The sequence below is a fragment of the Stegostoma tigrinum genome, chromosome 20, assembly GCF_030684315.1.
Source record: "Stegostoma tigrinum isolate sSteTig4 chromosome 20, sSteTig4.hap1, whole genome shotgun sequence".
NCBI classification, from domain to species: Eukaryota; Metazoa; Chordata; class Chondrichthyes; order Orectolobiformes; family Stegostomatidae; genus Stegostoma; species Stegostoma tigrinum.
This window is the reverse complement of record NC_081373.1, coordinates 13,063,449-13,088,378: the sequence shown is the minus strand read 5'-3', so window position 1 is coordinate 13,088,378 and position 24,930 is coordinate 13,063,449. Positions and strand designations below refer to the sequence as shown.

Below are 24,930 nucleotides of genomic sequence, written 5' to 3'. Positions count from 1 at the left end.
TTCAGAGAAGGTTTGCTAGATTAATTGCAGAGATGATAAAGTTCTCTTGTGAGGAGAAACTGAGCACTTTAGACCCATGCTCCCTGGAGTTTAGAAGGAGATCTATTTGAAGTATAAGATACTAAAGAAGATTGACAAATTGGATGTAGGACAGATGTTTCTCTAGTGGGGGCACTCTAGAATAAGAGGTCATAGTTTTAAGCTAAAGATTACCAGATTTAAAACAGAGATGAGGAATTACTTCTCTCAAAGGGTCACAAATCTGTGAAATTCACTAGCCCAGGGAGCAGTGGACGCAGGAACACTGAATAAATTTGAGGAGATAGACAGATTTTTAATTGGCAATGGGTTAAAGGATTATGAAAAATAGGAAGGAAACTGAAGTTAAGGCCAAGGTAAGATGGGCCATGATAATATTAGATGGTCGAACAGGTCGAAGGGTCTGATTTGCGTACTTCTGTTCCCAGTTCTTACAGTCTTTATGAGCTGGAGAGTTCTCCTCAGAGACCTGGCAAATATTTGTCTCTCAACCAACATCATTAAAAAAACTCGCCCGAGTCATCCAGTCAGGGTTGGAATCCCAGTTTACACAGAAAGTTGTCCATTTACCTTTTCAGGAGTTTTCTGCCCAGACTTCTAAGACAAGAGTCTTTATAACCAAAGTAGTCCAGCAAAACAGTATGGATCATTGCAGAATCCACAAAGTAGATGCTGTAGTCCATATTGAAAAGTCCGAGTACAACTTTGATGGGAAAATGTATGGAAAAGTAGAGCAGGTCAGATATGAGATTGAGGTGGGGGAGTTAGGCATTTGTCAGGCGTCCAAGTGTCAAGCGATGAGTGTGATGGGTGGTTGGGTGTTCAACAGGTGCTGTATCAGCAGGATCAGCAGACTGAGGCAGGAAGCAGTCAGCTTCTTCATTGGAGGAGGTTTCAATCTTCTAACTTTTTCTGGCTAATGACTGAGGTCTATCAGGATACTCCAACGTCTTCAACTTTAACTCAAGAGTTGGGGACTTTATCACGAAGTTCCAGGTGCCACGTAACAGCCTACCAGAAGTTTAAACTTCCCAGGCACTCACTGCATAGTCAGCGCTCCAGGACGTCTCACAGGTCCTTTCGCTCAATTTTCAGAGAATATTTGGTCTCTAAATATCCACAAAAAGGAAGATCTAGGCGATTATCTACAGAGGAGTTTTGGGAGCTCGCTGTGCACAAATTGGCTGCCATGCATCCGACATTATTATTGACTACAGTTCAAAAATACTTTGTTGATTGTAAATACTTGGGGAAACCGTGAGATGGCAAAAGGGGTCGTAGACCCAAGTCTTTCTTGTAAGCCAAACGATCATACAAAATCAAGTCAGCCATTGTGGAAACATTATTATCACAAGAATCACAATGGCTCAAGGAATCCTCACACTCAGAGACAGGCAGTAAACTGGATTCACTGATGTCCTAATGACCATTACTCAATGGGTTCTGACAGAATGTTAGCAGGCAAAACAAACTATAGATCTCAGCTAAGCTTGACTCTGCCCACCTTTCATATAGGGCATCATAATACACCTCCCTAAATCACAAACAGTTCTGCTACTGTTAGCGGATTCAACACAGACTGGAAATAAGAATTCTGTTTCTCTGGCCTGTGTAGCTCTGCCTTTCTTTTAACCACTTGGCCAGCAGAGGAGCTCCTACATAATAGATCTTCAAAATGCCACTAATAACAGCAATGTTGCATCACCTCCACAAGGAAACTCTGGTCTTCCTCCCTCAGATGGCTGTAAGTAATTAACAGATTTTGCAACATCTTCCAAACCTTCAACCGTTGTTCTGTATCTTGTGGTCTCAATCTAAGAAGGCAGAGAAAGGCCTTGTTAAGGGATCACTTGCAAAGGTACAGCAAACCTCTTGGAAGGAATCAAGTAAATGTTTTAATATGTGAAGCTAAAACAATGAACTACACTCTTGGTAAATTCCTGGCCAGATTCCATTACTAATCGAGTAAAAGTTAAGTTGCTTACTTGAGGAATCTTATTTTGGTTGCTCCATGCAATAAAATTTAAATCATTGTTTCAGTATTTTGGTTGTCTGTGGGATTTCTTAAATAGAAGTCAAAGTAAAGGTAACTTGTAGTGATTTACCTCGTGGAATCATGTTCAGTGTGGACTGCTTGAACCCCAAAGGTTCTGTTTCCATGCTGTATGACTCTACGGCTCTATAACGGTATCTATGCCCTCATCTCAACTACTCAACGTGATACCTGGTTTTGCGTCCACACCACTCTGAGTTTCAAAAATAATATCCTGAATTCCCTATTGGATTTACTAGTTGCAATTTTATAGTTAAGACCTTTAGATTCTCCACAAATGGAAATGTTTTCTCTACATAGCTGTTTAAGGCTTTCACTTATTCAATCACTCAGGGCAGAAGTTTCCAAATTCATGCATTGGTCCAACCAAATTTAGCTGAATGGAGAGAGGAAGTTTTGTTTTGACATCAAGAGCCACGCTTGAGTAGCTAAATGGCCTACTACAGCAGCTATTCAGACAAAGCAGTGTTAGTAAGACAGAAGCAGCAAAATTCCATTTCTCCAAAATAAAGCTAAAAAAAGGGAAGAAAACAGAAATGCAATTCAGCATGTACAATTCTTCGTACATTGAGAAACGCTACATGTTATATGATCCACAGCTACTCTCCTAAGGGGAAGGCCAGAGACCAATTCTCCAGAGACTCGTCCTTCTCTGAGATCTCCTTGATATTTTCCATGTTCCTTTTAAACTGACGATGATAGAATCCCTACAATTTGGAAACAGGACCTTCAGCCTCACAAGTCCACACCGACCCTCAGAGCATCCTACCCAGGCCCATCCCCCTATAACCCACCTAATCTACACATCCCTGAACCCTATGGGCAATTTAGCACGGCCAATCCACCCTAACCTGCACAACTTTGGACTGTGGGGGGATACTGGAGCACCCGAAGGAAACCCATGCAGACACGCGGAGAATGTGCAAACTCCACGCAGACAGTCGCCCGAGGCTGGAAACAAATCCAGGTCCCTGGCTCTGCAAGGCAACAGTGCTAATCACTTAGGATCTGTCATAGAAGGTTATGTTTGCAAAGTCTCTAGGCACAATGTTCCAGCCTTGAGTATTGATGTTGAATAGGATGGACCAATCAATCAATCATTTCCTAGCCATCATTTCGATATGTTAATTTAAACAATTAATTTCACTACAGCAATGAAGGTCAAGAGGAGATTTAATAGAGATTTGTTTTATAGGTGAGGATTTTTTTTTAATGAAATGAATAGGCAAAGACAATTTTCCCCCAACAAAACCATCATTGATGGGGGAATTAGGGGTCAACAGTTTGTTACAAGAGTTTTTGAGAGAGAGTCATTGCATTTTCCAATGGAAGGCTGAATATATGTTTGTAGCAAAAGGAAATACAGAACTCTGGGGAGAGAGAAAGGCTGTAGCTTGACTTTGGATTGTTCTAACATTGAGCAGAGACTGCCAGAACAGACTGATACGTCTGGTTCTGTGTTGTACATGTCTATTGTTCGAAGGATATTTGTTTTAATGTACAATTTGTTTTAAAGCGTAATTTGCTAAATTTGAAACGAGTAAGTTCTTTCTCAAGGTTATATCAACATAATGGATACTACTGGACTGACAACCCAAACGTCATGAGACATAATCCCATTGCACAATTTGTTACAGTGAATTAAATAAACCTTACACATTGTGGGCCACCACCATGAAAATCACCTGAAAACTGCCAAACTGATTAAAAAACCCAACCCATTGCTAATCCTTCAGGAGCAAGACTCTAACACCCATTTCTGCTTTGGTCTACAGCTGGGTTTCTTACAGGGATACCACAATTAGGGATGGGCAGTAAATATTACAATCACAGTGTTACCCAAAATCCAGAAAACTAAAGAACTGTAGCCATAAGCCAAATGTTTTTTCTGTCAAAATTATAGCTAACTAATACTTCCTTTTTTCAAAGTATGCTCACTTCTTTATTTTTGACATCTCATGTTGCATTTTCAATTGAATTATTGCATATATATAACCTCTTATCATGTTAAAGAATCTGCAATATCTTGCACGCACTAATTTTCAATGCAAAGACGTAGACAAAAAACAAAGGCTGGCTTGTTTGCTAAGCCCCACAATTCTGCAGCCAGTTGTTAAGAAGTCCAAAACAGACGTGAAAAGAATGCTTCCCGGTTTCACTGTCTGCCAATTGGCAACAATTGCCCTTTTCCTTTGCAGTAAAGCAAAGGTCAGGTACTAAACTCATAATTAATAACCAACACTCAAGTCAGCCTCTGCATCTGTGCTACATAACCCAGTACCACTACTCAAAAAATACTCCTTTCCACCTATATTCTGCTCTTTGTCCTTTTTCAGAAATTCCTTTTGGTATATGGTTCCATATCCCTCCTCACATTCACTCAAACAGCCTTCCTTCATGTGTGAGTCTATTTGGGAGACAAATATCAAAGTTACTTATACAAGTCTACTTAAATAATGGAACCTTGTAAGAACCAAGGGTCAATCAGAGTACATTCAAATACAGGACAGGAGATTGGCAATTTTCTGCTCATACGTCTGCTCATTCTAGCTATTCCTCTTGGGTTTTTAAATCTGATTAGTCATTTACCCAATGAATGAACGAATGATTTTCTGACTGGTGCATCATTGATGGGCGGTTGGGAGTCATCAGTTTTGCCACAAGACTCTTTGGAACAGAGCTAACATTTCAAAATCATACCAGGTTACACAGAGTCTACAACCAGATACAGGCTGTTCAGCCCAGCTGGTTCATGCCTGTTCTAGTGCTCCACTCAAGTCTTAACTCATCTTACTTCAACTCACTCTATCAATATATCCGTTAGTCCTTTCTCTCCTCATGTACTTATCTAACTTCCCCCTAGATATATTGTGACAATGTAGACTTCACAACTTTAATAACTGTTCGTGGACTGAATAATTCAACAAAGAAAAACTGTTATACATGGAAAGAATCAGCAATAAATTTTCTCGAATAAACTGTTTCTCGAGATGAAAGGGACAAGAAGAAACTGTTACAAAAGGGATTGAAAGCAACATGCGAATTAGCCATCTCTGTAAAGAAGCTGAAGCAACATAAACAATCTGTCTCCTGGAAGAGATAACAAACTGCTTTGACACTTGCTTCATAAACTGGACTCTTTATTCCCTTCATGACAACTGACTGCTTGCAGAACCATTTAAGGGGTTAACTGCAGGAAAAGCTGTGTTTTAAGCAGACAGCAAACTCCAAATGCAGAAAGGAACAGAGGGACTACTTCTGACAAGGAGGCAAGCTACAAACTTGAGGTCTCCGAAAGTTTAATCAATGCTCGGGATGAAAAATCTATTGAATCATCGATAATGTCACATTGCAAACTTGAAGGATTCGAGAAAATTGTACAAGAATCCAACACCAGAACAAGTCAGTAGCAGAACATTTAAAAACAACACTGCATAAGGATCGAACCCCGGACACTTCCAGAGACAGGCACTCTTGGTAAATTCCTGGCCAGGTTCCATTATTAATCGAGTAAGAGCTAAGTTGCTTACTTGAGGAACCTTATGTTGGTTGCTCCATGCAATAAAATTTAAATCATTGTTTCAGTATTTTGGTTGTCTGTGGGATTTCTTAAATAGAAGTCAAAGTAAAGGTAACTTGTAGTGATTTACCTCGTGGAATCATGTTCAGTATGGACTGCTTGAACCCAAAGGTTCTGTTTCCATGCTGTATGACTCTACGGCTCTATAACCGTATCTATGCCACTCATCTCAACTACTCAACGTGATACCTGGTTTTGTGTCCACACCACTCTGTGAGTTTCAAAAATAACATCCTGAATTCCCTATTGGATTTACTAGTTACTATTTTATAGTTAAGACCTTTAGATTCCCCACAACTGGAAGTGTTTTCTCTACACAGCCGTTTAAGGCTTTCACTTATTCAATCACCCAGAGCAGAAGTGTCCAAATTCATGCATTGGTCCAAGCAAACTTAGCTGAATGTAGAGAGGAAGTTTTATTTTGACATCAACAGCCATGCTTGAGTAGCCAAATGGTCTTTTCCAGTTCCATTGACATCGCTGGACTTTGCACAGAGGTTAAACTAACTATGCTTTTAATCCAGTTCCGAGGAAGGGTCACCAGACCCGAAACATTAACTGTTTAATCCTTCACAGATGCTGCCAGACCTGCTGAGTTTTTCCAGCAACTTCTGTTTTATTTCCTGGTTTACAGTGTTCGCAGTTCTTTCGTTTTTTATTATGCTTTTAATCAGATGGGTCTCCAACAGGCCTTGTTGGAAGTTCATAAATCACAGGGACCAGCAAGCTTCAAAGATCCTACAATTAAAATGCCTACTGAATTCTATGCACCTGGAACCGGACAATACTGAAGAAAAATTCTGGAAGAGGAACAGAGTAAATTGCTACAAAATTTGATGTGAAACAAACAAATCTTACATACTTTTTCTTAAGGATACTTGTATCCAGAGTTACCAGTCCAAAGCATACATCAATAATCTTCTTCAACACAAAAATCTTCCGTCTCAAATCATCTTCACTCTCTGAACCATCTCCATTCACTGCGACATATGTGCACTCCCCAAACTGAAGAAATCACAAACAAGCAAACTCAGATTAGTGACGATTTCTCATTCTCAGAGAGCCTTTTAATATGTAAAAATGAACAATGATTCACCATGAAGCAACACTCTTGATCTTGTTGATAGTGAAATCACTAACTCTGAAATATTACCATCAGAACGCTGCTAAATGATAAACACAAGATGAGCCCCCCAAAGCACTATGCATCAGGATTCACAGCCAAGTGCAGTCTTCAGGTCAAATGGGGTTAGAAAGTGAGGGATGAGTTGAACAGAACCATGCAAGCACGTGATAACGGAGATCAGAGAGTAAAGGAGGGTATCAAAGAACAATACAGCAATATGAGGTGCAGAAGAAGCTGAAAGAGGGCTATGAGGAAGGGTTACAAGAGATAAAGTAAGGATTAGTTGGAGCATAAAGGAAATGAAAGTTTGGGGACAAGGAGGAAGATAATATTTAGATGCTAGTGCGGGGACCAAAAGCAGAATGGGGAATTAGCAAAGAGCAAAGTAGGCCATAGTAGTATATAGCAGAGAGTCTAGGTGGGGGTGGGCATGGTAATGAAAGAGAATCAAAGGCTGCCAGAGTAGGTGATTTGGAATAGGACTAAGAGAATAATCTTGCAGACAAGAATAGGATAGGAAGCATTGTAAATAATTCCAAGGATTTAACATCTCTTCAAATAATCTACAATGTAGAACTTTCCTAATTTTTCTAAGTGTTTCCTCAGAGTCACTGGCAATGCAGTGAAAGTGATGGAACACTGCTTTTTATAATCCAGCTTCCCATCATGTTGCTGAACTCCCAAGCACAGCTACAGTGAGGTAGGGGTAAGAGTTAAGGCTAATCAAGTTCGGCATGTCTACAAGGGCTCTTAGCGATTTTTATAGATGTACCATAGAAAGCATCCTATCCGGATGCATCATAGCTTGGTATGGCAATCGGTCTGCCCAAGACCTCAAGAAAAATTGTAGAGAGTTATGAACACAGCGCAATCCATCCGTCTACACTTCCTGCTGCCTCAGGGAAAGCAGCCAATACAACCAAAGACCCCTCCCATCCTGGCTACTCACTCTTCCATCAGGCAAAAGATAAAGTTTGAAAATACATACCAACAGATTCAGAACATGATAACCTCACTGTTATCAGACTTATAAACGGACCTCTCATATTAGAGTCGATCTTTCTCTGCACCCTCTGTAGCTGTAACACTATATTCTGCATTCTCTTTTAATACTCTGATGTACTTACGTAAGGTATGATTTGTCTGGTCAGCATGTAAAACAATACTTTTCATTGTATTTCAGCACGTGATAATAATAAATCAAATCGAATTGAATTTAGCAATGGTCAGGGATAGAAATAATAGTGATCACTTACTAATGAGTCCATTGTCAGACATTCAGAAGTAGATAGTTTGAACAGAGACTAATGAAGGGAACGAAATACCACCCTTTGCTTTTCAGTTATATAGTCTGGGTTTAGGAAGTATGCTTGGGAAAATGTGAAACATTAAGTTAGACAACAAAGACAATAATCAACTATATTGATCGACTGTTATTGGGCACAATGTGGAGGAGCCGGTGTTGGACTGGCGTGGACAAAGTCAGAAGTCACACATTACTCCTTTACCACCGCAGATTTCAAATCAACTTGTCAGACTATAACCTGGCGTTGTGTTATTGGTCATCGATCACTTTTATGCCTACAGCATGCATACCAGACAAAAAAAGCAATCTTTTAAAATTCACCAGAGCTTGAAACTGTGGATAAATATGCAGAACACTAAATCCCTTACCTGGTGCAGTACAAAGAGGTAGTTATTCTCACTAACAAAAGAAGTGTATGTGTCTGAGATCTTCTCATTCAGGGTAATGCAGGAAATGAGAAGTGGTGCAAATAGTGTGTTTATGCTGTCTTCAAAGGCTGGAGACATCTGCAAACACAGGAAACAATTCATCTTTATCATAAGAACAAAAGAAACAGGAGATGGGGTCATTCAGTCCCTTTAAACTTACTCTGCTATTTCATAAGATTGTAGCTGATTCTCCACCTCAGCACTACCTTCTCAACCTATCCCCGTATTCCTCAATTACCTTGGCGCCCAAATTATAAAATTTGCAGTTACATTTTCGGTTTTAAATCTTTGCTCCATTTTTCCCCAGCTGAAGAGTCAGAAGAATGTGGTTTCAAGCCTGACATAACCTACATGCTGAGGGAATGTCTGAGATAAAAAACTAAATTAACGATGCATCTACCTGTTCAGATAGCATTGAAGACAAATGCAAACAATGACTGACAAGAAAAGATTCCGTCATCCTGCCAGCCTATCTCACTGAACGACAATGCCATCTGCATCACAATATATATATGGTACTGTTTATCCAAATTAACAGCAATGGGATCTCCTGAGAGGTGAAAAATCAGAATACAAATAATTGTGGAAGGAACGTACAAAATTCTTTTCTTTGACAATCAAAGCTAGTATAGGGGTAAGCCGTGTCCCTGAATAATTTCAGAGAAAATCTACCTTTTTACAGAGTAATCACCAAGCTAACCCGTAAAAGATCCAACTCTTGTTCAATCCCAGCATTTTATTAGTATCAGTCTAATGCCCTGATTAACTCTTTGTGTTCAAGTTGTTAACTTTATGTTACCTTACAAAGTTGGACTCGCCAAAACTCCCAAGATAACACCTTCTAAACCAACATTCTCGCCTATCCACAAGAACCAGCAGGTGCACTACAAATTCCCCTCCAAGCCATACACCATCCTCACTTGGACACATATCAAAATTCTTTCAGTCACTGAGTCAAAATACCTGGAACTCCCATCCTAACAGTCCTGTGGTTCTCACTACCTCATAGAGACTGCAGCAGTTCAAAGCGGGACGGGCAATAATTTGTGGCCTTGCCAGCGACGTTCACGTTGTGGTTAAAATAATAAACTGACTTCCCCACGAAACAGTGACCACACTTTATTCATTGTGAAGAGTCTTGGGATGTTGTCACTTAAAGATGGAGATTTCCGAACACAATGTATATAGTTCCACCAGTGTCCCTTCTTCCGTTACATTAGACAATAGACGATAGGTGCAGAAGTAGGCCATTCGGCCCCTCGAGCCAGCACCACCATTCATTATGATCATGGCTGATCATCCAATCAGTATCCTGTTCCTGCCTTAAATAGACAATAGACAATAGATGCAGGAGTAGGCCATTCAGCCCCTCGAGCCAGCATCACCAGCTATTCGCAGTTAATAAACTGTGAGGAACAGCACAACCTATGTCCCTTCATGCAAACTCCCAGAAAGAAGCCATTGAATAGTAGTCAGGGTTAAGTACAATATTCAATCAGTCCCCAAAAACAGTGACACTGTAAAATCACAATCAGTCAAATTGAAAGGGCCCATTCAGAAATTCATGCTAAGCGAAACTTTGAGATCATCGAGGAGGTCCCTGTGAAACCTGATTTTACCACTATTAAGTTCTACATTAAAAAGAAATGCAAATGAAAACACAGTGATGCAGAAAATATGCAAGGAATATCAATTTGTTCACATGTTACAATGGGTTTACAATACCTTGTACAACAAAAGGCTTTGAAAACATGGAATTTAGCTCTGGGAATACTCAGTAATCTTTTTCTACTTAGTGCATGTCTCTCATGATAACGATGCAGTTCAGGTTGGCATCAATTTAGTCAAGCATGTCTTCCATGTTCTCATACTTCAGGGTGAAATCCTGGAGGTCTATGGTCTTTGCAACTTCACAAAAAGTGAGTCAGTGGATGGGCATTCATTTAAGTCTTCAGGGGGATCAGCCTCCTTGGTTGAAGAACTCACTGCCCACACTGTAGACTGCACAAAGACTCTTGTGGTGCAGTGACAGTGTTCCTACCTCTGAGCCAGGCATGAGGCTAGGGGTCAAGGTCCATCTGCTCCAGAGGCATATAACATTTCTGAACCAGGTAATTTTTAAAATTAAATCTGCAAACAGTCAGCTTTCATTTGCATCAAAATTAAAGGGGATATTTTGGTGCAAACTCATTCAGGACGTAGGTGAGATCATTTTACATCCAGTCATCTGTCATTGCTGACGTAACTGTTACAGTCCCATCACTTAACTCACGAAAGACTTTGCCTTGTCTTTTCCTGAATCAGTTGAGCTATCCACTGCTGCTGGTGTGACACAACTCCCTTGCCAGTGAAACTGCCTTTTCCTACATGATTGAACTGGAGACGGGAATGTTCGCTGCTCGAGCTGCCTTCAACCAAGTCAACAAAGTTCCTTCAATGTTGGGAGTGGCAGCTGTTTTCAATCTCTTTCACGCTGGAGAGAACAGCTGCTTGTCAACTGTCCCAAAATTTTAACCTTGGGTTTCAGAATAGTTGCGTGAACTCGATGGTGGGATCTCTCACTCCTTAGCAATGTCCACTTTGAGCTGCACTTCCGCTATTTCTCATGTGATGTAATGACTTCATTTTCTCCCATGGCTAACTCCACTCTGGATGTCACAAGCTAGCAGGTGTTTTGCTAATCTGGTGTTACCAGTTTAAAATCATGGCTTCTTTCTATTGGATTTGGTATTGACCGATATGAATGGCCGTGACACGACGACAGCACTGGGTCATGCTAATTCAACACAGTCTGGTTGCCCCACATTGTATTTAATTTGATGCTTAAAATATACAAGCCAACCAGATGAAGTAACATCTTTCATTGGTGTAACATCTTTTATGATGATCTGGTGATAATGTAAACTGGTCTAGTGACCTAGAGGACCAGGATCTGGAGACAAAGCTTCAAATCCCACCACATTTGGTGGAACTTAAATTCAAATAATAAAAAAATGCAGAATTGAAAACTACTCTCACTATTGGCGACCATGTAACTAACACTGATTTCTGTAAAATCATTAATGGCACGGATTGAATATAGCGACCTATACACATTTTACAGTATTTTCATAAATACATGTAACAATAAATTTCTGTATTACATTCTATCATCATCATCATCATCATTAGCGATCCCTCACAGATGAGGATGAATCTCTCCTACTCTCAGGGTGAGTCTGTAGGTGGCTATACAGGCCAATGTATACAGGCTTCCACAAGCTCTCAAACACATGGGGCAGAAGATGGTTACAGGAAAGGGTTGGGTGAAGCATTGGTGTGATAGCGCTGGAATGGAGCTAACTTACAGAACCTGTGGGAAATTATTCATCCTCCACTGCCTTCAGGCCAAAACCAAAGTCACCCCCAACTGATGTCATTGAGCTGTAGTACACAGATGATTCTTGTGTGTATTGTGCAATCTCGGATCATTGTCAGTATCTTCATGGAAGCATATGAGAGCACAGGCCTCACAGTTAACCTGCATAAGATGAAGGTCCTCCACCAACCTGGCCTGGCATCGTGTAGCAAACACCCCATCATCAAGGTCCACAGGGACGCCTCGGAGAATGCTGACCATCTCCAATACCTCAGGCGCACCCTGTCAGCCAAAGCAGCCATTGGTGAAGAGATCCAGCACCACCTCCAGTGTGCTGGTGTAGCTTTCAGCTGCCTGAAGGATTTCCGAGGACAACAACATCAGTTCCAACACCAAGCTCATGGTTAACAGACCCGTGGTGGTTCCCACTGTCCTATATATAGCTCTGAGACATGGATTTTCCACAGCAGACACTATATACTAAAAAGTTCTGAGGAAGGGTCACCAGACGTTAACTCTGTTTTTTCCTTCACAGATGTTGCCAGACCTGCTGAGCTTTTCCAGCAACTTTGTTTTTCATCCTGATAATACAGCATCTGCAGTTCTTTTGGTTTTTACTATATGCTACAATGTTCTTTAGGGAAGGAAATCTTACCCAGTCTGGCCAACACATGACTCCAGACCCATATCAATGTAGTTGGCCCTTAACTGTCACCTGAAATGGCAATTAAGGATGGGCAACAAATGCTGACCTTGTCAGCAATGCCCACATCATATAAAAGAAGAAAGAAGGAGCACTACCAGACATCATAAAATACTTTCCAAGCAATGAAATGGAATTACTGATGTAAAGAAAGGAACATCAACATAATACAGTCAAGATAATCCATTTCCGTGAATGTTAATTAAAAGTTAAGTATTGTCCAAGACACTGGGCAACTCTCTTTGAAATGGTCCTATGGGATCTTTTATATCCACATGAGTGGACAGGTGAGGCCCCAACCTAATGAGCCTATTGTCAAAACATCTAGAATGCAACACTTTGAAAAATGGCCACCAGCTTCCAGTACAGTATAACTACACTCCACCCCAAGAGTTAACAGGCTGTCACCCTACAGTCCCCAATTTACCTCTCTGTGTTGCTCCAGCAAATTCTCGAACCGCTGCCTCAGGCTCACTTCAAATTCCAGGTCCGTCCAGTAAAAGAGCACCTGGGCACTCTCGCTGGCAATCAGCAGACACTTCATCGCTGTGGCTCCTCGTGTCCCTCAGTACAATCCAAACAAAACAAGCCAACCCCAAACCCTGCCATTAACCACCGCAGCAGCCCAGGCTGACAACCACCAACCCTATGACCCACTGGGACTCTGAATTCAGATTACCCACTGGGGCTGAGGAACCCAATGACCCACTGGATTTAAGATCCTGATGACCCTCAGCATTTAGGACCGTGATGACTCACTGACCCTTAGAATCCCGATTACCTTTGAGCCACAATGACTGACCAAACTGTGGATCACAATTACCAACTGGAATCTGGCTTGCAATGACCCACTGGATTCTGGATCCCAATGACACACTGATTTAGGGCGCTGGTGACCCACTGGATTCTGGGTCCCAGAGACCCGCTGATTTATGTTCGTGTAACCCACTGGATCCCTGTGACCCACTGGATTCTGAGTCTTGGTGACCCACTAATTTAGGGATGTGGTAAGCCTCTGGATTCTGAGTTCCGGTGACCCACTCGTTTAGGGATGTTATGATCTAATGGATTCTGGCGCCCGAAGGTAATGAAAAGATCTCCAGTCAGGCCGCCCGACTCACGGCCGCCGGATCCCCGCCTCCGCCAATCAGCGACGCCTGGTGACACAACCTCTTCCAATCGGCTTTGTCAGGATGTCCCGCCTCCTCCAATCAGCGCCGCCCGACCTACGCGCCATCCACCTATTAGAAACAACGGAACTCCAGTTTTGTTCAATCAGCAGCGCCCGGACGTCCCACCCTCCCAATCAGGTCAGAAGGAAGGCACGAATTTGTCCAATCAATTCTCCCCAATTCTCCAGGTTCACCAATGATTGGCGAGCGCCTGTGCGCATCCTCAGTACTGTTGTTGCTCACAGAGAACTTTCTCTGTCACTGAGCAAACCAGTGATAGAATAGAAAAGGCCATTCAGCCCAAAAAGTGAAAGCAGGACATACTGAGAGAACAGATTTGGATTATATTACTAGGGGCACAACAGTATCTCTAGAAACTTTAGCTTCTGATACATTGAAAGAACATGAAAACATTTAGTGTGTGGGTCGGCTTTGAGAAAAATTGTTGCCTAAAAGGTTTTGTCTAGCTAAATCATTTACGAAAGGAAGCGCATTATTTCAGAGATAATGGTAACTGCAGATGCTGGATAATGCGAGGTAACAAAGTGTGGGGCTGGATGAACACAGCAGGCCAAGCATTGGCATCAGAAAGATGAAGGGTCTAGGCCCGAAACGTCAGCTTTTGTGCTCCTCTGCTGCTTGGCCTGCTGTGTTCATCCAGCTCCACACTTTGTTACCTCGCATTATTTCATAAAGCACCTTTTCCCAATCTTGAGAGCACCCCAAAGCATTTCACAGCCAATGTAGTGAAATACTGTGGAACGGCCACTTCACAAAGTTACAACCCAGCACAAGCCTTCAAGTCCTGCAGAGAAGCAGAATCAGGAAATTTCACACCACAGCAGGAACCCATTGTGGCTGTTCCACCTTGATTAAGGAGGTCTATAATTTTCCCACTTCCACATATTTTGCCCCAGTTCTGCAATGATTTCCTCTTAAGTAGTTAACTAAATGCTTTTTTTGCAACTTCCTATAGGCTCGTCTTCATCCTTTCAGGGAGCACGATCCAGATCACAACTTGAGTCCGCTCATCTCACCGCCTCCTTCTATGGCTGGTAAAGGATGGGACAACGAGATGCGGATTAGGTGGGATAGGAGGGAGATAGGATGGAGAAAGGACAAGACAGGGAAGGGAAATGTTTCAAAAAAACAATTTTTAAAAATCCTCTGATAAAATAAACAGACCACACCGACAGTCTCCTCATAGTTACATTTACTCACTGGCTCATGTTTACAGGAAGGTTCACAATGCAAAGATGGGCATACATTGGGCTTCAGGTCATGTATGGGATCCTGTCAGCTTCTTACTGTAATACACAGCAACCATCCTCAAGCAGGAAAGCAGATACACAAAGGGGTTGACGGGGAAAAGGCTGAAGAATCTAACACTGACAGAGGACAGCACTTCTCAAGTGTTGGAAACACAAAGTAACACCATTCTTAGCTCCTTGTCAAATCAAAAATACTCAGGCTACAGCCTGAATTGAACATTTTATTCATGGACTGACTGAACAAGGTGCCTGCAATTGGTCTTTGGTCATGATTACAGAGATGGCCACTCAGCCCAGCATGTGAGGTGCCTGTGCTCTTCTAAGTAAAATGTCTGTGACCTCATTCACTCATTTTTGACCTAACTGTTCCATTCAAGATTCACTGTTTAAAGCTGACTATGACTATACAGTAAGCATGAGACTTGCCTGACTTCTTCCAGCATATTCATTTCTTCACTCATTGGCTCATTACTATTCCCATTGAATGTTAATGTGGTGAACTCACTTCACTCGATCATAGTAGTTACAGACAGTTTGACAAACGGAATTCCTTAATGCTGAGCCTTTGCTAATTCCATTGTCTGTTCAGTGGCAGTGTAAGTATTTCACTGATAAGCACATTGTGTCGTCCCCAGTTTAGTCCTCAATGCTGTAACTTTTGAGATTGAGCTGAGAGTTAATTAAGGACAATGATGGCTGTGTGATCTTAGCCAATGCACAAAGGAGAACTCTAATGTCAATTAAATCAGCTACAGTCCCGGACATCAACCAAAATACATTTTTCATGGAGGAGTGACATAATACTCTACAGTTCACACTCACAATGAAGGCTGGGCAATGTGCAATGACTCTTAGAAGTTAAAACTGACAACACAAGTCACTACAGGCAACAGAGGATGAGGAAGAGAAGGAGGAGTGGAAGGAAGGTGAGGGGTTGGAAAGTGAAAATTGGAGGAGGGGGAAAGGAAGCGTGTTCAATAAGCAAAATAGGAAGTACAATTCCTCTCCAATGATAATTGAGTTATGTGTCATCACGGTTTCCCCAAATGCATACATATACATATTTTCCCTTAAGAAACTATATCATGGAATTCTTCTGATCTTCCTACTCGTTTTCACCCTCCCTCAGTGCCACTCTTCATTTCTTAGCTTTGCCCTGAGCGGCCACAGCAGCCATCGCCGCCTTCACAGTCTCCTCATCTCCCAGGAACTGCATGGGTTTCACTGGCTTCAGGTTCTTATCCAGCTCATACATGATGGGGATTCCCGTTGGAAGGTTCAGTTCCATGATAGCTTCCTCAGACATACCTGTCGAATGAAAGACAAAATCAGGTTGTTAGAGACACAGGAACTGGAGGAGGCCTGGGGTCACTTCCAATAAGTGGTTGATCTGTTCCTCAACTCTCATTTGTCTACCGTGGTTCTGCAATCCAATACTTTATCCAACAAAAATCTATCAAAGTTTCAAAGTCATCATTTGATCACCAGCCTCAACAAATTTTTGAGGAAGGGTTCCAGATTTCCACTCCCCTTTGCATGCACAGAGTTTCCTGACATTATCCCAGAACGGCTTGGCTCAAATAAATAATGTCTCTCTGTTCACCCTGAACTTTAATCATCTGAAACCCACCTCATCTTGGTCAGCCCTTAATCTCCGAAACTTGAAAGGACACAAGCCTAGTCACAGGAAAGCTGGCTCATAAACTAACCCTTTAGTCCCAGTTTAGCTCTGGTCAATCTAGGATGCTCGCTTAAGGGCAAGACCAATTTGTCCTTTATGAGATATATGTCCAGAGCAGCATGCAATTCATACAGATGCCTAACCAGAGGCCTCCCCAATCCATTCGCCATTCTCACTTCTGTCTCAGGCTTGCTGCAGTGCTCTAGTGAGGCTCCAGAACAAGCTGGAAGAACAGCATCTCATTTTCCACTTGGGGGCCCTGCAGCCTTCAGGGTTCAATATCAAGTTCAATAAATTTTAGAGCTTGAACACTTCCTTCTATCTCCTCTACCCACTTCTACACTTCAGGCCCTGTCATGAAATGGGCTGTTTTCAGCATAGCCAACCTATTTTCACCGACTTATCAGTTTTTTTTTCTCCCTATTATCCATCCCTTTATCTCACTATCATTCTCTCCTCTGGTACTCCATCTCTGGGGTACCTATTCTCTCACTCCTTGCCCCCCCCAACCAAAGCCCTGTTTTCAGCTTAAATACTGCCTTTCCTAGCTGCCAGCAATTCTGAAGGGTCACTGGACCCAAAACGTTAACTTTGCTTTCTCTTCACAGATGCTACCCGACCTGCTGAGTTTCTCCAGCACGTTCTGTCTTTGTGTCAATCTCATTTCCCAGGTCCATGCTAAACTGTAACATTATTGGCAAGTGAATGCTGGAAAGGAAAAATATTATCGATGCTCAAAATTAAAATAAAACAGCAAATGCTGACAGCAACCAGCAACTCTGGCAGAATCTCTCCTGGTGAAAGATCTCTCTCCAAACGTGTAGCCTGATCTGCTAATGGCAACAATAAAACACATACACACTCGCGTATGTGCATGCACACACACACAAAACCTGTTTCAATTGAAAACATTAAAAGTAGTTTTTAGCTATATTTGCAACTGGAAATTCAACTGTATAAATATTTACAAATTCAAGCTTTAACTGATGTTATCACTTATAGGTTAAAGTCAGGACCTCCTTAACATCCAGGTCTGCAGGCAAAGTCTGGGCTTCATATAGTGAACAGGCCAAGTTAGAGATCACAACTGAACCAACAAAACATCATTACTTCATAACGTTGTGGTATAGAGGTCAGATTTTCAGCAAGTTAAATTAAAAAAAGATGAAATTGTATGGTTGTTAAGATATTGTCTATTAGGGTCCTACTGACCACAAAGATTAATTTTGAGATTAAAAAAAAGTAAAGTGCAGGTCTGGTAGCATTTGGGAAACACAAGGGGAAAAACAGAAAGCAATGAGGACAGATATGCTTAAAGATTCAGAATGGAAAGCCCATCAGAGAAAAGTGCTGAATTTCTTCACAATGGTCCCTCCTGGAAAAGAAGTGGTAGTGAATTAGACACAACTAAAAATCAAATGCTGAAGGTCCCTGAGGGCCCCCAACAGTCACAGCACTTGGATTAAATTTGAGGGACTCTTTGAGGACTTGCAAACTCACTATGACAATGAATTTGAGCCAGGGGCTGTGATCAGCTTTGGGCATATTTTTTAAATTACCGCAACACAAAAAGGGAACTCATTTTTCTCTGGAATATTTATATTTACATTTATCAATCTCTTGCACCGATTTCGGCCAAAATGACTGATAAAATCTTGACTCTTAATTTTCAAGTTACAGCCACCGTGTCTCAGGCCTTTGTTGTAATCTGCATTCTTGCAATCGTTTTACTGCTAGCGGAACATTCTAAAGTGCCATGCAGGACGATCATAAGACAGCGATGTGAGGACTTAACAAGAGACCAAAAACTTGACTTTTAAATTTAAACTAGTATCTTAAAAGAAAAGGGGAGAGGTTTTGGAAGGGTATTCCAAAGCTTGGAGCAATTCTTGCCAGGTCAATGGTCATAGGATGAATATCAGGCTGAACAAGAAGTCAGAATTAGAGCAGCACAGAGATCTGGGAGGAACGTGAGACTGGAGATTCAGAGATAGGGAAAGGATGAGGCAATGGAAAGATCTGAAAGCAAGGACGAACTTTTTGAAATATAAAGAAGTCAAGGAGCCCAAAGTAAAAACCGAAAAAAAAACTGCAGATGCTGTAAATCAGGAACAAAAACAAAGCGGCTGGAAAAATTCAGCAGTTCTGGCAGCATCTGTGAAGAGAAAATCAGAGTAAATGTTTTGAGTCTGGTGACTCTTCCTCAGAACATAGATACTGCCAGACCTGCTGAGCTTTTCCAGCAACTTCTGTTTTATGGCACTGAATGCTTATTTGAATTGAAATAAGATGTAGGGTTTCAGGGCAAAAGCAGGAGGATGGCATCAAGTCATAATGCACATGCAGAGAGCCAGTGTAGATATAATGGGCTAGTGATACAGACTTGGATAAAGTGTTCAGGTGCAAATGAGCTGAGAGAGGGGCAGAGGCAGTCTGACTTGTATTATTCATTCAGAGGGGTGTGGGTGTCACTTAGAGTCAACCACATTGCTGTGGGTCTGGAGTCACGTGTAGGTCAGACCACCTGAGGATGACAGTTTCCTTCCCTAAAGGACGTCAATGAAGCAGACTCAACAATTGACAATGGCTTCACAGTCACCATCAGACTCCTAGTTACAGATTTTTTAAAAAACCGAATTCAAATTCCACCATCTGCCATGGTAGGATTTGAACCCAGATCCCCGGAACATTACCTGAGTTTCTGGATTAATAGTCTAGTGATAACACCATTAGGCCATCACACCCAGCAACCCCCATAACGCAGATGGAAACAGGTGTTCCTGGTAATGTTTATATGACAGAGTTGGAATCTCTGTGCAGGTTCAGACAGGAGCAGAGGTGCAAAACTGTGGACGGCCATACCCTGGTTTTCTTTCATTGGAAGAGGCAGGAAATTACACTTACTCACACAGGGAACTGATTTACCTTCCAAATGTTTGACAATGCCCCTCAAGCTGTTTCCATGAGCCGCAATCAGCACCCGTTTCCCAGCTTTAATTTGGGGCGCGATCTCCTCATTCCAGAACGGCAGGGCACGGGCTATTGTATCCTTCAGACTTTCACAGGCGGGAAGATCACTCTCAGACAGGTCAGCATAGCGACGGTCCTAGGAAAACAAATACCCACCCTTCTTTATTCAGAACTGTACAAACATGGGTTACTTGCAAAGTAGAGCGGGAGGGAGAAGGAAGCTGGAAGGGACAGGATTAGGGGGGTGGTGTGGGAAAGGGCCAGGGCGTGGGGGGAATGGGAGCAGGGTGGGGGTAAGGGGGAGGAAAGGAGAGGGGGAGGAAGGGTGGCGTGGAGGAAGGAGGGACAGGGAGATGGGGATGAAGGGGGGTGTGGAGGAAGGGGGAGCGGGGGATGGGGATGAAGAGGGGTGTGGAGGAAGGGGGACGGGGGATGGGGATGAAGCGGGGTGTGGAGGAAGGGGGGACAGGGAGATGGGGATGAATAAGGGTGTAGGGGAAGGGGGGACAGGGAGATGGGGATGAAGAGGGGTGTGGAGGAAGGGGGGACAGGGAAATGGGCATGAAGCGGGGTGTGGAGGGGACATGGACGGTGGAGGGGGAAGAAGTGGGTGAGCAGTTGGAAGGGGGCGGGAAAGGGGGATGAAGGAAGTGGGGGGAGGAAGTGGGTGAGGGGTTGGGAGGGGGCGGGAAAAGGGGATGAAGAGGGTGGGGAGGAGGGACAGAGAGAGGGTGTGAAGGGGTTTGGTAGAGGGGGAGGAAGTGGCTGAGGGGTTGGAAGGGGCAGGATAGCGGGATGAAGGTGGTGGGGAGGGGGTGCATGGAGGGGGTGAGGGGGAGGAAGTGGGTGAGGGGGCAGGAAAGGGGGATGAAGGGGGGCAGGGAGGGGGCGCATGGAGAGGGATGAGGGGGAGGAAGTGAGTGAGGGGGCAGGAGAGGGGGATGGGGGGGCAGGAAAGGGGGATGAGGGGGGCAGGAGAGGGGGATAAAGGGGGCAGGAGAGGGGGATGAGAGGGGGCAGGAGAGGGGGATGAGGGGGGCAGGAAAGGGGGATGGGGGGGCAGGAAAGGGGGATGAGGGGGGGCAGGGAAGGGGGATGAAGGGGGGGCAGGAAAGGGGGATGAAGGGGGGGCAGGAAAGGGGGATGAAGGGGCGCAGGAAAGGGGGATGAAGGGGGGGCAGGAAAGAGGGATGAAGGGGAGGCAGGAAAGGGGGATGAAAGGGGGTGCGGAGGGGGCGCATGGAGAGGAGTTGGGGGGAGGAAGTGAGTGAGGGGGCAGTAAAGGGGGATGAAGTGGGGTGAGAGGGAGGAAGTGGGTGAGGGGACGGGAATGGGGGTGCAAAAGTGTGTGTGTGGGGGGGGGGTTGGGAATGGGGAAGTTTTGGGGGTAATTTGCGGAGACCTTGCTGATGATGGAGTAGAAGTCATGGTCCGGCCCCATGGGGGGAGGGGGGACATCGAAGGATCTCCTCCAGATTTTCACTTGCTGCTCTCCGTGTTTGGCCGCCGTCTCCGCCTTGTTGAGGCCGGTCAGGGCCCCGTAATGCCTCTCATTGAGCCGCCAGGTCCGCACCACGGGCAACCACATCTGGTCAATCCCTTCCAGCACCGTCCAGAGGGTCCGCACCGCCCGCTTCAGCACCGAGGTGTAACACAGGTCAAACTGGTAGCCGGCTTCACTCAGAGCCCGAGCCCCTCTGGCCGCCTCCTCCCTCCCGGTATCTGAGAGATCGGCGTCGAACCAGCCGCAGAATCGGTTCTCCCGGTTCCATGTGCTCTCCCCGTGTCGGACCAACACCAACATGTGAGCTGCCATTATCTCAAACAGGAGCTAATCTCGGAGCTGAGCCTGCAGGTAACTCTCCCACTGTTAACCTCCCCGTCTCTTACTCCCTCTCTAGCTGCTGCTGCTGCTCTCAGGCTCCGCAATGGTCCACCCCACACGGCAGACAGCAAACCCGCACGTACAGAGGGCACAGCGACCTTCAGCGGATGGACCATCCCCTATTTCCCGGCTCAAAGCTAGATTCGAAGATATAAGCCACAACTTCCTGTCAGTGAAACAGAGATGTACAAGGCGGAAAGAGGTTGAACTTAATCCATGCTGACCAGATATCCCAAATTAATCCAGTCCCATGAAAATCCTTCCTATTCATGTACCCATCCTGATGCCTTCTAAATGTTGTAATTGTACCAGCCTCCATCACTTCTTGTGGCAACTGGTTCGATATACACACCACCCCTCAGGTTCCTTTTAAATCTGTCCCCTTCCACTCTCTAGTTTCGGACTCCCTTAACCCAGGAAAAAGATCTTGGCTATTCATCCTCTATCCATGGCCCTCACGATTTTGTAAGGTCACCCCATCAATCTTCAACACTCCACACCCAGCCTATTCTCCCTCCAGCTCAAAACCTCCAACCCTTGTAAAAGAGAAAGGAGTGATTAACAATCTGGGTATTCCACCCTCACATTGCTCCGACCTCTGTCTGCCGAACTTGTGATGGAGACATTACGTCTTGCTTTGGACTCATCAGTCACCTGAGAAGGTTTAGAGTCAAGTCATCCTTGAAAACGAGAGAATGTGTAAACAGAAAAGCTGGGGACAACCTGAGGGAGGGATTTCCAAGATTTTCAACCAAGATAAGGAATACAGTATGTATAGAAGTAGGAACATTTTGGACAATTCAACCAATTGAACTTGCCTCCATCATCTTACATCATGAACCGTCCCCATTTTCCCACAATATTGCCATATCCCTTGATATCATAAAGTTAAACAGCACAGAATATAGACCCGTCAGTCCAACTTGTCCATGCCAACCAAAATGATCTAATCCCTTTTTCCAGCATTTAGCCAACATCCCTCTAAACCCTTCCTATTCATCAGTGTCCCTTTTAAACCTTTCTCCTCTCACCTTAAATAAATGCCCTCTAGTTTCAGACTCCCCGACTCTGGGAAAAAGGCTATTCCCCCTATCCATGATTTTATAAACCTATATAAAGACACCCCTCAGCCTCCAATGCTCCAGGGAAAATTGCCCCAGCTTATTCAGCCTCTCCCTTTGCTCAAACCCTCCAATCAATGGCAACATCCTTGTAAATCTTTTTTGCACCCTTTCAAGTTTCACAACATCTTTCCAATAGCAGGGAGACCAGAATTCAAGGATTAACTAAATGATTTTCAAATATTTAAGCATGATAGATACATATATATTCCATTCCCAAAGTGTTGATAGTTGACACGAGTTCCCAGAATGTAGAATACAATAGGATTGCAATTTACTGTCATGTGCATTTTTATAAAAGCACTGGTAAAAATTTTTTAGAAGTCAACATACCATGCCTAATTTATGACAAAAGTCCTAAATAATGAGAAAAAAAGTAAAAGTTCATCATAAGTCAATTAATGGTTCGTAAATAACCTATATTATCAACAGATATCAAATGGTTAGTCTTACCTTTTATACATCTACAATAAGATTTATGGCAACTGTTTAGCAATTCTTGAGTGGCATTTTCATGCTGATAACTGAAAGAAGATTACTGTTTAAGAGACTGAATAGATTGCATGTTTAAACTAAGGATAACAATCAAGTTGCTATTTCTCACAACAATTTAGGCGTTCATTATAACACCAACAAAAACTTGCAAATACCACCGACATCTTCTGGAATAAAATGAAATTGTCAACTCCGTTCTAACCTTTTTATTACTTTCTTTAAATCTTATATTGAGAGGCTGGATAGGCTGGGACTTTTTTCACTGGCACATAGGAGGGTGAGGGGTCACCTCCTAGAGGTTTATAAAACTGTGAAGGGCATAGATAAGATGAATAGCAAAGGTCCTTTCCCCAGGGTAGTGGAGATTAAAATTAGAGGATACAACTTTAGGGTGAGAGCAGAAAGATTTAGAAGAGACCTGAGGGGCAATTCTTTCACACAGTGGGTGGTTCATATATGGAATGAACTGCCAGAGAAAGTGGTGGATGCAGGTACAGTCACGTACATTTAAAATGCATCCAGAATGAATACAAAAAGTTTAGAAGAATATAGGCCAAATACTAGCAAATGGGACTAGTTTACTTTGGGAAACATGTTTAGATGGATGAGTTGGACTGAAATGTCTGGTTCCACGCTGGATGACTCTATGATATTTTAACAGCCACCCAACCTCTCCTTATAAGATAATTGCTCAATACCTGAAATCAAATGAGTGAACCTCCGGTGCCAATATTGTGCTCCTTGAATTAACAGCCCAAAACCTTTCACAGCATTCCAGTTGTAGTCCATTTCCTTTGAAGTAAAGGCCAGCATTTCCCTCCCGAAACATTGTAGCCCTTGTGACCTTTTTGTTGCTGGCTGGTCGAGCATTGATTGCCCATCCTTCACTGCCCTCCAGGAGGTGCTAGTGAGCAGGCTTTTTGAACTGGAGCAGGAAAGGGAGCTGTATCCCAGGGTTCCTGTCACTGCTGTGAGACTGTGGGGTTTAAACCCCAAATGCAGTGACGTTTGTAAACAACCCCCTATTCCAGCTGTTCAGTTGAATCATTGTGGTGGGGTCTTTGTTATGGCTTCTAACGGTCAATCAAATACATGGATAGTACCCTGATGCCCATTTAACAGGTATAGCCAAATGAGGAGAAGAGCCTAGGTTAGACTGAGCCCAAATATGAGGCCCCATTCGCCTCTCACCCCATCCAGGCGACAATCCTCACAACTTGTAACTTGTCTATTCCCCTCTGCACAGGGAAGATGGGCTTTGATGGATTTCTAAACTGATCTAATCCCATTTGTTAGTATTTGGCCCATATCCCTCCAAATCCTTCCTATTCATCAGGGTCCCTTTTAAATCTTACCCCTCCTGCCTTAAACCTACGCCCTCCAGTTTTGAACTCCCCTAGTCTGGGAAAAAGACCTTGGTTGGTTACCCTATTCATGCCCCTCATGATTTCACATACCTCTATAAGGTTAACCCCTCAGTCTCCAATGATCCAGGGAAGGGAAAGCCTCAGCCTATTAATCCTCCCCCCACCCCACCTTAGCCCAGACCCTCCAATCAGTGGAAACATCCTGGTAAATCTTTTCTGAACCCTTTCAACCTTAGAATCAAAACAATGTATCAATCTCTATCTTAAACGTACTGTCTGAGGTGTTGAGATGCATACTGCTGCTATTTTGCAGTGATGGAGAGAGCAAATGTTGAATGTTGTGCATGGGGTTACAATCAGGCAGGTTGCTTTGTC

General features: G+C 43.4%; 2 protein-coding genes across 3 annotated transcripts in view; both read right to left on the bottom strand.

Annotated features, from left to right (window-relative positions):
• The window catches only part of hps1 (HPS1 biogenesis of lysosomal organelles complex 3 subunit 1), a 38,483-nt gene extending 24,726 nt beyond the window's left edge, over positions 1–13,757 (bottom strand). For both annotated transcript variants that reach the window (XM_059653008.1, XM_059653009.1), the window contains exons 1-4: positions 13,021–13,757; positions 8,473–8,610; positions 6,535–6,677; positions 1,745–1,853 (exon numbers count right to left, since the gene is read on the bottom strand). In XM_059653008.1, the coding sequence (XP_059508991.1) occupies positions 1,745–1,853; positions 6,535–6,677; positions 8,473–8,610; positions 13,021–13,137 (507 nt within the window). In that variant the 5' untranslated portion in view covers positions 13,138–13,757. The remainder of the gene's footprint in view (positions 1–1,744; positions 1,854–6,534; positions 6,678–8,472; positions 8,611–13,020) is intronic.
• Positions 13,758–14,961: 1,204 nt separating this feature from the next.
• On the bottom strand, positions 14,962–21,694 carry pgam1b (phosphoglycerate mutase 1b). Its single transcript, XM_048551398.2, has 3 exons — positions 21,090–21,694; positions 19,643–19,823; positions 14,962–16,344 (listed from the first exon to the last, which is right to left on the bottom strand). Exons 1-3 carry the CDS (start codon positions 21,501–21,503, stop codon positions 16,175–16,177), a joined length of 765 nt encoding a protein of 254 aa, XP_048407355.1. The 5' UTR covers positions 21,504–21,694; the 3' UTR covers positions 14,962–16,174.
• Between the last annotated feature and the right edge of the window lie 3,236 nt (positions 21,695–24,930).